Source organism: Monomorium pharaonis, chromosome 5 (assembly GCF_013373865.1).
Source record: "Monomorium pharaonis isolate MP-MQ-018 chromosome 5, ASM1337386v2, whole genome shotgun sequence".
NCBI classification, from domain to species: Eukaryota; Metazoa; Arthropoda; class Insecta; order Hymenoptera; family Formicidae; genus Monomorium; species Monomorium pharaonis.
Genome location: NC_050471.1, coordinates 28,894,539 through 28,907,880, shown reverse-complemented (window position 1 = coordinate 28,907,880; position 13,342 = coordinate 28,894,539). Strand labels below are relative to the sequence as shown.

Genomic DNA, 13,342 nt, shown 5'->3' with positions numbered 1-13,342 from the left:
GCATAAAGAGACATGCGACATATCGATCTATGCGCGTGTGTCTGACGGCACACTCTGCATTTGACATTTTCATGTTATTTCACACATGTACGAGGTACACGCCTGCGATTCTTTACAGTTCCTTTGTACATTTGTCGCAGAAAGTGAACAGGAATCGTAGCAACAAAGTTGCAATAGAAATAATAATAAATAGCTGTAATAAATTGATTAATTTATCGCTTCCCATCCTTATGCTTACATAATATCGGAGATAGAAGGAATATTCATGATTAATGATTCATCGTAACGAAGAAGATAATAAAATCGATTTATTGGGCGATTCGGTTCTGTATTGCAAAACAAATAATATTAATGTTACATCGGAGGAGCGGTATAAACGTATATACTGGAGTAATAACAAATTTATTAACATTCCACGTTGTTTGTCTTTTGCACGGGTTGCAAATTTTGGCCGGATCTATCCAACCGGGAGTATTTTGCATACGAAAAGCTCCGGTTTCCGCTCTCAATGAAAATTGATGATTATATCCCGCCGAGACTTGTGTGTACTGGCAACAATGTGGAAAATAGTGCGCATCCCAGACGAAGAAGTCTTCAATTATGCCTCTTGACGCTAATGCGCGCCGCAAGTTGTACAGTTATCCGATACTTAATTATCCAAAGTAATAAATCGATTTCCGCCGGCGTTGTCCAGGCCGTCGCGTCGTTCGCACAGCAGTTCGAGACAGTTCGCGTTTTAACCGACATCTCCCTTTTAACGTCCCCAATGAATTACATAATTACGCATAACGAGGATTGAATCTGATATAACGAAGTTTAATTTCCTGTGCTAGAAACTTTGACGGGCAAATCTAAAAATAAGTGTAAGGACACTCGTCTATAAAAAAGACACTTTATTCAAAGATACTCGGACCAGTTTTTCATTCTTGTACAATTATTTACGAATTTATACACAGAAAAAAAATATAGCCAATAATATATGTGACTGCCAACTACATAAAATACTCAATAGAATAATATTTGCTATTAATGCAAGTGCAATGTTGATACTGCAATAGCATATATTATTGTATTGAGTATATCTGTAATTGGCAGCCCGCAATAACATATTGAATATAACATTTTTTTTCAGTGTATAATATGGCACTTAAATTAACGAAACATAGAAAAATAGAAATTGCTTACAAATTTAATTTTAAAGATTCTTATGACTTTAATTAATGGCAGAACTGTTAATAAATTGTTTATTTATCAAAAAAGAAATAAGGAGCAGTCACGTGATTAACAGCAAAGTTCCTTATTCTCTATTCTTTTGTTAATTTAAGTGATGTAACGTAACAATCTAAAGAAATATATATCGAGATTAAATTTCACGTGTTATTCCTCATTGACAATTTTTTAAAACTATTATGTAATCGTTTCAGAAAAATTCTCTCCCTGGAAATAATCGAGGAGGATTCCTACGAGAAGGACGCCCTTTTCTACGTCGAATTGGGCGAACCATTGCTGCAAGGAGGTGAGGTTGAACTTTTTCGATTTTCCCATGTATTTTACGAAACTGTTATGACAATACTTTCTTTCGCCGTCTCTCTCTGCATACAGAATTAATTATTTAAATCAATATGCACGAAACAAAAAAGTTCCTGAGAAAAATTTAAAAAATTGCAGTACACAAAATAAACGTGACAAGAGTAATAAAATTGCTGAACGTACAGACAAAATATTTTTAATATACTACTACGGATATCTGTCAATTGTTTTTTTTGTTTTTTTTTAAATAAATTTCATAATGTGAGGGAAATACATCGGACAATTATTTGTTGGCTCTGTTTCTTTTCCGAGGAGCTTTTTTGCGTGCTTTTGTTCGCAAGGAAAAGCCGGTACCCGGACTTAAATGCCTTATTTCACGCATATCGTATGTACATACCTGAGCGAAGTAAGGAGGAAAAGATCACGACTCGAACTTTCGGCATTTGGATTTCGATAGCGCCGTCACTTGCTTACGTTGTTCTTTTCATTCGATCCAATGCAATTTTTGCTGATACTGAACTTCGACGGAGGTCCTTTCAGGCCACCTGACGAGGATAAATGTGATGGGAAAACTTCGAGCTTCTAACGGAAACGCCGTGCGAAAACTCGTCTATTTCACGGCAATCATATTTGATAGCGATAAAAGAAACGCAAGTTTCAACGTTTTGTTGTGCGCGCGGACATGTCGATATTGAAACCGTCTCGATAACTCGACATCTGCCAGAAGAACAATTAATATTTGCGGGGATAGAGAGTAAAAGAAAAAAAAAAAAAAATTACGTCGCGTAAATATCTGCGATTTGGATTCTTATTTGCCTACAAGTACCTCGGTGAAGTTTTAATAGTTGAAGGCAACTTTTCAATATCCTTTTAGAACATTCGGTATAACGTTTATAAGGATAGGGAAAAAAGAGAAGTTAAACGTCGGGATCGATGAAAGCACGAGCGTGACGATTGGCGACGCTATTAAGATTGATCGCGATGAATTACGTGAATTAAAGCGCTATCCGTTTTCGCGCGATAAGAACGCCGGCAACTTGTTCCCTTGATGAAAATTGATTTCCACGTGTCTCTTCATGCATGTATCACGCGCTGCGGTTCTCTCCGCCTGGATCTGTCGTGTCAATTGAACGTAAGTCTTGAATAAACGGACACTTTTGCGCTTGTCCAAATTTCTTCCCTGCGCTGATCAGTTAGTTCCGCGCTGATTAATTAATTAATTGTCACAGTAGTACGTTACACATTTTTATACAGATACGGATTCTTTATATGGAATTATTATTTTACGGTCATCACTTTCAGGAATTTCACAATTAAATCAGAAATAAATGTTTTTTTTTTTAATAACTGTTATTATGTATGTTATGTGTATTAATATTATGTTATAAATTTTTTTTAACGTTACGAACACTAGTGTCTTAATTTTGTCAATGTTATTTTTTTATACTTAAAATTTTTTTTTGCTTCTTACGTCTCTTAACATATAAAACAAGTTTGTTGGTAAATGTTTTGTGTTTAATTATTTCGTTGGACGTTCATGCACATTTAATAGAAAGATGTTCTCTTTTTTTTTTTTAATGACACAGATATAATAATTTTCTTAATTTGGGCAAGAAAATCAAGCTTTATTCATTTAGTTTTTGTTATATTCTTACATGAAACTTGAAACACACAGGCTTAAGACAGTCGGGTGACAGTCCGCTGTAGTGCTTCCCCATAATTATTAATGGCTTTGCCATATAACACAAGGCTTCGTTCATAACAATTAGTAGAATAGAACGTTCTTGAAATAGATCGCTTTGTTTCGCGCGAACTAATGAAAATGTCAAGATAGTGACAACTGCCGGTTGTAGGCTTATAATTTGAGAGTGTTAAGAGGACGGTTATACGCATATCTCCATCTTTGCAATATTAATGGCATTAACACTTCTGCACTGGCCTCCATGATTATTTACGATTAAAAAACGAACTAAAATCGAATTATATATGTTCAATTAACGCTTTTCACCTCTGTTTATAAATGTGCGACGTGTTTCTCCGTTCCTAACGTCGTCATCCATTTTGGTTTTCTAAATATTTTGTAAATGTCATTAAATTGGTTATAGCATTTGGTTATAGCTACTGAATATTCAGAAAAATAAAATTATTTTTAGTTGTATTAGTCAAGTATTTAAAATATTGCTATTAATTTACTCAACATTTCGTAGCAATCCTTTTTTTCAATATACCAAAGGAAAAAATAAAAAAATATTTGCATCTTTAAAAGTAATAGAAACATCAATGTACATATTTTTCTCAATATTTTAGAAAAAAAATCTCGATACTAAATACGAAAGGGGGAGGGAAGTATAAAATAAATGATATTCAAACTGTAAATAATAAATAAATAAATAGCTGGACGTCAAGATTTTTTTATATCGAATAAAACATCCAATGTAATAATCTCGGAAATGTGTGCAAAGCCTTTTTATCGTAAAGTTTTGACAACGCCATGCAAAACGTTCCGCTATTTTTATGAGCGTTTTTGTTATATCCCGATTGACTTTTTAATTTTAACTTGATATATCGACAGAGATGGCGCAAACACAAAGCTTTCGGCCCTGTCGTCTTTTTCTCGCCGCTGAATAAAAGCCGCTGTTCCGAGTTTGTTTCGCGCTCACGTCCACGTGCAAGTTACGATTTGCATACTACAAGACCGCGGGAACACGTGCAACGAGCGATGCGATGATGCGCTCATGCATATGCATATAATAGGAAGCACCGAAACCATGGAGATCTCTTAACTGCATGCTTCTTTGGACAATTCGAAAACAGCTCTTCTTTGAGAGGGACGCGTCACGGGAAATTGTAATTCACATTCGCACTCTTCAAATTTTCCAAATTCGTATTCCCATGCTAGCGACAAGAGAAGATTTCCAACTCGGAATTTAACAAGTTATATAACTTTCGCAATGCATACAAAATGTCTTGGTATGTAATCGACTACTTTCTTTGCTGCTCAAATGGACTCTGAAGGGGTAACGTCAATCCTGAAAAATTGATCATTCTTGTTTCAGTATTAAATAATACGAGTTTTGATAAATTTCCTAATCAATTAAAAAAGACGAATTTTCTGTCTAAAATTTTTAAGAACTGATTTTGCTCCTTCAAAGTAATTTCGGATACCAAAAAACAAATTTATTACCAAAATATTTTTTATTTATATTTCCGTTTCCGAAGTTTTACAATCTTTTAGATTTCCGTCAGAAAGCATTCATAAATAATGAAATAAAAAATACAAATCTACCTTTTTTTAAGTTTATCCATGAGTTTCATATTATTAATCGTTAATTATTATAAAGATCAGTAGCGATTTTTTTTACCTCAGTTTTCGTTATCGAGAAAATATCGAGCGATACGGTAATATCTCGCGCTAAGTGCACATGCAAGCAATGCATAAGATAGACCACGTATACTTCCGCTATCCATCTCGTTGAGGCTCCAATATCGAGATACCTTGAGTAACGTTAATACCGGTGATACTTAAACTTTAAAGACTCATAACTCAGGAAGTTCTTAACGAAAAGGCCTGCAGCCACGATGCTGAAAATGCTTCAACATTTATGTTCTAATATTTTTTCCCTCTTAACTCACGAATGAGAATATATTTTCTCTCTATGAAACTAAACAATATTTCTTCATGTAAACACAAATTATGTATGTGTATTTAGCCGATGATTATTTTAATATATTTAATATTTCGAAAATAGAGACATTCTCAAGGAACATTTTTCCGTGTACTACCCTAAAATATAAGTCGAAGGTGTGAAATAAAATATTCTCACGTGCTGCGTTTTCTTTTACAGAAATGTTTTAAATCTCTTCGTTGATTAAAAAAGAAAGAAAATTAAGAAAATATTCAGACCTTAATGGGATGCGGTGTGTTTGTTGACAAAACGATGGCGCCATTTGCCTACAATCGCGCTGCCCGCAATCTCAATTGCATAGCAGACAGCCCCTAATTGCATACCGAGAGATAGACTACGAGCGTTATTGTGTATAAGTAATAATTTGGGATGCGGACAAATATGCCGCGCGGGCTGGCGGCGCGCGCACAGCTTAGCGTGTGCGCAGCCGCGCGTAAAATAATAAAATCACGTTAACGGTTTATATATGCCGCTAATAATTTACACGCGGATAGTTGTGTGTTTTGGCGTAAATTACCTCAAACATTTCGTGCCGCAAATTACGGTGTTTCGACTCCGGTTTCGCGGGCGTAGTTGCAAATCTATCCGGAATCGTATGTAAATGGTATGCTTAATCAATTATACAGGTCCAGATAGCTTTGCAATTTTCCATGCAAAGTGAGGGTTCACCCCCCAGAGAGGGAGAGAGAGAGAGAGAGGGTTTGCACAGTGCCCGGTCGCCCGTTGTCTTAAATGCGAAACGAGGTCTATGATTGTACGGTTCCACAGGGATTTTCAACTTTTCCGGCGGGTCGGGATGTCAGGTCCACCCGCTTTCTATGCATAAGATCTAGGCTGCACTTGAACAACTTCTGGTATAACATGTCTATAAACTTGACTACCTGTGCGCTGAAAGCAACCGAGCGCGCACAGAAAATTGTTTATTCCACTACCAAGAAAAGCGATTACTCAATTTACCTTTTTTGAAAATAATAAGCAACGGTTATTTTTAATAAAGAATATTTTCTTTAATAGTCTCAAAATATACTTATCACAAATTTTGGAAAAAATTATTTATATACCCGAGGAAGGAATCTATACTTCTTCTCGAAGAATATTATAAAGTTAAATTTACAAAAGTCAAAGTAATAAATCGAATTTTTATTTCAATTTTATTTTAACTGAGGCATTAAACTCTCATGAATTTTTATTTTTATTTATTCTTAAGTGGGGTATTAAATTACTACGAGTGAGAATATATTTTGAGTTATGACGAATTTACGATAGATTTGCGGATATGTAAACTTCTGAATTATTAAAAATAATTAAGTTATACTTGTTTGATTCAAGTACACATTTCTCTGTATGCACGTACACGGAAGTTTATTTTAAGTTAATTCGCAGATTTTTCTAATCTTAAGAAACGTAATTTTCTTATGAACAAAGGATTATCGACATAGGAGTTAATCGAAAATTCAAAAACATCGGGAAACTAATCAATTCCCTGACAAAGAAGTACGTGACATTGATTAATCGATCGACTTTTGTCCACCTCCACCTACCTTTGTCCAGTGCTTGTAGGCTATCGCTCGGTGGACAATTGAGAGCGCCGACAATTGAGCTCGTATGCAATTGCGATAGACAAATTGTAGGCGCTATTCGTGCAATCGTTTTGCAGGCAAACCGAATTCCTCTTTTAAGGAATCTCGCGTCAAGCTTTGTTCAAGTTGTCCTAACAACGGCTATTAATCCAATTAACAAAAGTATACTGCAGTTGTTGAATAAATAGCGTGTAAGAGAAACCAAGAAAACAATTTTTTACATTATGCATTTCTTTATACGAAATTTAACAGTTGTAGATGTTGTAATTTATGTCACGAAGGCAAAGTTCTCTTTTGTTATACATTCAATTTACTTTTTTAAAATAAATTTTATTATTTTATATAATATATATATATATAATATAATAATATAAAATATGAAGTATTAAAAAAAATTTTTAATTATCTTACTTTAATAATTTTATATGAAGAGTAATGAGAAAAGAGACTTGTACACGCAAAAAGATACAGTTTTATAGTAAAAATATAAACAAATTAATTATATTACTAAAACCGAACGTCTTTTCTATTTTTGACAGGATATTTTTTTATATAATAACGATTAAACGTTATTTATTGAATAAATATTATTTGCCTACTGAGTGTTAAACTTCTCTTTTAAATATTCTATTTAATTGCAGCAATTAAAAAAAAAGGAAAAATATGATTTTATCAGTTTTAATGTTATAAATTCGCTATAAAGTGCGTGTTAAACAAACGCATCTTTAAAGCAATATCACATCCCTTTAAATGAGCGTTCAGTCTACATGCTTCTCTCGCTCGGGGATACTAAATTTTCGCGTAACTATCTATAAATATCAGCGAAGCTTGCCAAAATCGTGTCGGTGTCTCCCGGATCGATGCATATCTAGAGATGTTCGCGATACTTGAGTAGTAGCAAAGTGCCACAACTCTTCCATTCTTCAGTATTATCTCGACATTGATATCGATTATCCCTCCCAGCGGTAAAACAGCCGTTATTATCGAGTGCATCGAGGGTACTTAAAGTATCGAATTTAAAATCGTATTAATTCGATTGCCCCTGCAAACCGCAAAAAAATAAACTGTATTTTTTTTGTAATATTTGCCTCAAATGGGATCCGCATCTTTAAGTTGAAAAAACTGTCACTTTTGTAATATCCGTGGCTTTGTGCTTTCATAACGTTTGCGTTTCAAAGCTATTCATGTCTGGCCGGATCAGAAGGAACAAATGCATTTCGTTAAATCCTCCGAGAATCCTTCATTCTCCCCTTTTTCCTCTTTTCTTCCTTTCACGAGCGAGCTAATTATTGAACTAATAATTCAAGAGTTCAATGAAGGGAAAGTCGATTTTCTAGAAGTGATCGGGGATGGAGGGTGCTCGAGATGAATCTTGAATAGGACGTTAATAGTTTTGCGTCCCAGATTATGAAATCCCGCTAAATACGAATGCGAATAATTTCTGGTTTCTTCGTCTCCGCGTTCGTGACATTCTGTTTACCGCTCGCGACGAAAGATCATCCGAAAAACTTTTAGGAACGCGGCAAAATTTGGAGAAAGTTTGTTTTTCGAAGTCCCGTTTTTCGAAGGCTGTCTAAACAAAGAATTCATTCCAACGCTCTTTTATTAGCTGCGTCGAGAGCAAGCCATATTTAATGAAACGCATAATAATGTAAAAGTATCGAGTTTCACAGACAAAGTCCCTTCAAACTTTGTGATGTTTCTGAAACTGCCTGGACAATCTTTCTAAACAAGTAAAATTATTCAACTAAATTTCAAATTTCTTTTCTCTTTAGAAACTTTCGCTCTTTTTATTTTTTATTTTTTTTTTTTGAAACCTGCATGCTTTAGATTTAATTCATACACTAATATAAAAAATATAAAACAACTATAAATTATAATAGTATTTCAATAAAAACATAATAAATAATATAATAATTTAAGGGAATCTGCTTTAATTTTTAATTTTTTGTTATAAATAAATGTTTCTATGTTTTGTCTTGTTCAACTACTCGCGCACGAAGTTTCGCGTCAAATATTTCTGTTTAAACTCACTTAGTTGTTACTAAAATAAACCATTTGATAAGCTGGTAGATATTACATGACAGAATCAATAAATGAAGCGGGAAAGTCGCAAAAATATTACCGGATGATCTGCATTACCATCGCGTACTTAGCTTGTACTATTATTAGGCACGTGCCTACACGTTTGCACTTATTTCTGCGCACCGGTTCAAGGATCGTGATCAGACGGCTAGAGCACGTGTCTGTCACAATTCTGCGATCTAATTACAAAATTTATCTATTTGATATAAAAATAGTTTTCACTCGATATATATAACAATTTTAATTTCGAGACTTAATATTAACACCAATCTTTAAATATTTTATAAATACACACCTGCACGCCCGGGGAAAAAATGTTTCATATAAAAACATATATAAATATATATAAAATATGTCTATATATGTTTACACTAGTTTCCTTTCTTTTGTGAAATTTCTGTTTGATATAAAAAAAATAATAGTTATTGTGAAAAGAAACTAATTAAAAAAATAATTTTTGCATTGCTTTTTTTAAAAAAGCTAAGTGTGAAAAATTGTACATATATATTTCGGAATGTATATGTGGACAATTTTTTACACTTTGTTTTTTTTTTAAAGAAACAATGCGAAAATTATTTTTTAAATTAGTTTCTGACTTTTCAGTATGACTATTATTTTTTTGTATCAAACAGAAATTTTACAAAAGAAAGGAAACTATTATAAACATATTTTGTATATATTTATACATGTTTTTATATGAAACATTTTTTCCCGGGCGAACAAGTTAGAGTTTAAACATTTTTTAAATAATTTAATACGTCCCGTCCCTATGATTAAAATACAATTTTCAAATTTACGTTTCAATGTAAAACTCAAAGTAGAGTTTTATAATGTAATTCAAGAACTTTCAAATTAAATTCACTCGACAGAATTATGTAATTCGATTTGATTTTGAATTTTGAGATCTTATCTAATATTTTAAAATATTCCAAATGTTAATAAACACGCCGCTATTAATACAAAACCGCGTTATACGCCTTTTGTCAACTGGGGAACAAAAGGGAAATTCAGCAGTATTATTAATATTTGCGTAAACACACGCCAATATTAATATTAATATCGGGCACAAATGCTGCACGTTAACCTAGCGGGCGAATACAATATTACACGGCGGATGCCGTGTACTATATTGTAACCCTGGTTTACAGGGCGTTTCTGAAATTTCCGTGCCGCAAACCGTGAAATAATGCAAATGCGCTTGGCACGTGCACGCGCCCACCGCGCGCCGCGCGCACCGGCGCAGTAAGCTGCAGCGCGTTCGAAAATTTAAAATTATCCCGTAGCGTCGTCGTCGCCGGCGCGAGTAATCCCCGCGAGTATAAGACGGTAAATACAACGTCTGACACCAATTATAAACCCAGACTGACGAAGTTCACCAACCACCGGCTCCGTGTCTGCGTCCCACATCGTCGCCGGGTGAAACGCGCGCGCAGCAGCCACCGGGGGGGAGGGGGGGAGAGCGCCCGTACCCCGTCGTCGTCAGGCCGTGTCTCGACGGACGGAGTTCTGTCGTAATGAAAAAGGGCAGCCGCGGGAGAAGTGAAAACCTTTCGTGCAGCTCGTTTCTGCCAGCCGGCGGAGAATATACGGGGCATCCGTCACATCGTAAATATTTATCCGTGGAAAATAAAGGAGGGGAGACCGCGCCGACGTACTTCTACACTTTGCACGCGACTTTGTTAATAATCTTGATAATTTCTGATTGGGAAAATTTACGACCACGTCCGGCAAATGTGCGTATCGCTCATCGATTCCGGACTCCGGAGTTATGAAATGGTTGTTATTTAATTAATCCAAAACGGTAAACCGTGCGCTCGTACGCGCGGAGAGCAATTAATTTCATGGAGGTGGCTATATCGACATTTTTAATAGAGAACTTACAAGGTTAAGCTTTTATTTTATTCCTCACGATAATAAATTACCGCGCGCGTTATTGGCAGTACGCGTTTCGTACTTGTTATTTAGAGTGTTACTTAAAAAAATGCGATGACATCGCGCATTGGGTCGAAGAAGAGAAAAGCACAGAGGGTAAATAACAGATTAAAAAATTGCTTAAAAAAAAAAACACACACACACACACGCTGTGCTTTGTTATAAAATTATTCGATAATTACGATTAGCTCAAAATGAAATTAATTAACTGTAAATTAAAAGTCTATTCGATAATAATAACGAACGTTGAGGGAAAAACTTCGAGGGAAGGGATGTTTTCAGCCTTCGCCGGATAAAAAGGACTAAACTGCCTGTTTGCGAAACAGTAACTGCACAGCGTGACATTGACAAAACTCAGTTTCGGATTAATGAAATCTGTGTGCGCCATTCAGCTCTCGGTGTGCGCATACCGAGATGATACGGATGGAATTTCCGACGGAGTGAAGGAGCGCGCGCCGCTCCCGACCTAATACCGTATTCACGTGCAATTTAATACGAGCTGAAACGAGGACTTTGAACCGCAGAGTGGCGGAGGAATAGGTTTTTATACCCGTCGTTAGTCGCCCGCTCTTTCGGCGACTTCTCTTTTACGAACAGCTGAGCTTTTCCCGGTTTCTTTTAATTTATCGCGCGCACTTAAAAACGCTTGTACGGCGGAGATACCGCTCGGCATTTTCAAGCTTTACCTCCCATTAAATTTTAATGGGTTTACGTTCCATAAGAAAAATTTGGGTAATATAAATATTTTGAAAAATATATGTTTGTATAAAAAAAAAAAAGGAAAATGTAAATCGTACGAAAACCGACACTTTGGCTCACGTAAATTTATTATAAAAATAAAAAATGTATATACAGTGAATTATAAAAAAATTGCAAAACGAGCTGTAACAAATTGCTGCAAACTGAGACGCATTACAAATTATAATTTTTATTATCAATTAGACGCATGGCACGTATCCTTTCATATTTCACGACGGACGGGTAAAATTATTCATAACGTATCAGGCCAGAAATTAGAAATTCCGTTTAGTAATGTTGAGTAATGACGGAAAATAAATAAACGAAGTTGAACGGGAGCAGAAGAAGAGCGAGTGGAAACTTAGACATTGTAATGGGATCCCCTGCTGCCCGTATGAGTCAGGAAAATCCACGACGAATATCGCGTGACTGATGTAGCTCTATGCCGACTATATAGAACTTTAAATACAGTCTGACGTCAATCACTAGGCTAGACGACGTCCAGAATTGTGTAACTAGTTGTGCATTCGGAACAAAAAGACGTATGTGAAACGGTCGGTACAAGGCTTGGTCAATCTGGCACTTTTTATAATTGTTATTAGGATTTATATTAACCAACAAATCGTAGATAGGGTTGGGTCAATTTTTGTTAGTTAACTTTTTTAGAATTATTCAAACATATTTAGAAACATTCAAAGCAAAGATAAATCCTTTTTTCTATTTCACGAATAGCTTAAAAAAGTAACAATTATAAACAAATACGAAAAGAAAAGAAGAGAGAATAATAACGACAAAAAATAATATTATTAAAAATAATAATGCTGTTGATAGAAATATAACTGATAAATATATTATTAAGAATAGATACATGTTTAATTATTTATGACATAATTATTAACACAATTAATTTTAAGCACATAGGAAACATATTAATTATTAATACCAAAAAATATTTTTATTATAAAAAAATCTTTCACTATCCTTTTTTAATTATATCACTATAGCACCACATATGTACTACATGGTACATTGTGTTCTTCTTAATAAGACCAGAGAAGCATCGAACTTACGGACAAGCCATTATTACATTTCCAATAATATACGGCCGGAGAGCTACGTCTCGTTCGGTCGGTGTTGCAATTTCATTTATTTTCTGAACTCCGTCCATTGTGTAACTGTGAGCTGCGTTTTACGATCGGAGGATACTCCCCGTATTAAGCCCAGGTGACTCCGTCCTCCTTCCTTCCATGCAGATCGTTCGAATTGAAAAACTTGTTTATAACAGCAATATTTTCCGTTTTTAATTACTCGCGGCGTAATCTACGCCACGTACGGCTGTGCAAAAATATGTATCCGCATGTAACGCTTACATCGCACGCTCTGACGCGTGATTGAGGAATGCAAATGGGATATTGCGTTTTTATCGAGGTTATTTCGCAACTTCGAGACGCCCGTCTTGATATGTTTTCCGTAAACGTGGCGATAATTCAAGGCGACCGTTAAATTATGAATGCAAAGGAGGCGTTTTGCTGCAGCTGACTGAAAGTCGTGCGTGCTGGTATTTGTCGCTTGAGATATATAAAAGTTTACTTTCCGCGAAACGATTGTACAATACGCTCATTGTCAGAGGGAAGAATCGCACCATCATCAGCTATAAATTCGTGAAAGAGCAGCGCCTCAATTATTAAGAATTTGGAATCTCGCTAAAAGATATTTCATACAAAAACATGCCTACATATATGTTTACGTATATGTTAGCTTCTTTTTAGATTTTAAAATTTTTGTTTGATA

The 13,342-nt window shown here is 35.1% G+C and overlaps 1 protein-coding gene across 2 annotated transcripts in view; it reads left to right on the top strand.

The window, feature by feature from the left end:
* LOC105837933 (sodium/calcium exchanger 2) overlaps window positions 1-13,342 on the top strand; it is a 68,413-nt gene that overhangs the window by 23,493 nt on the left and 31,578 nt on the right. For both annotated transcript variants that reach the window (XM_012683132.3, XM_012683131.3), the window contains exon 3: window positions 1,425-1,516. In XM_012683132.3, the coding sequence (XP_012538586.1) occupies window positions 1,425-1,516 (92 nt within the window). The remainder of the gene's footprint in view (window positions 1-1,424; window positions 1,517-13,342) is intronic.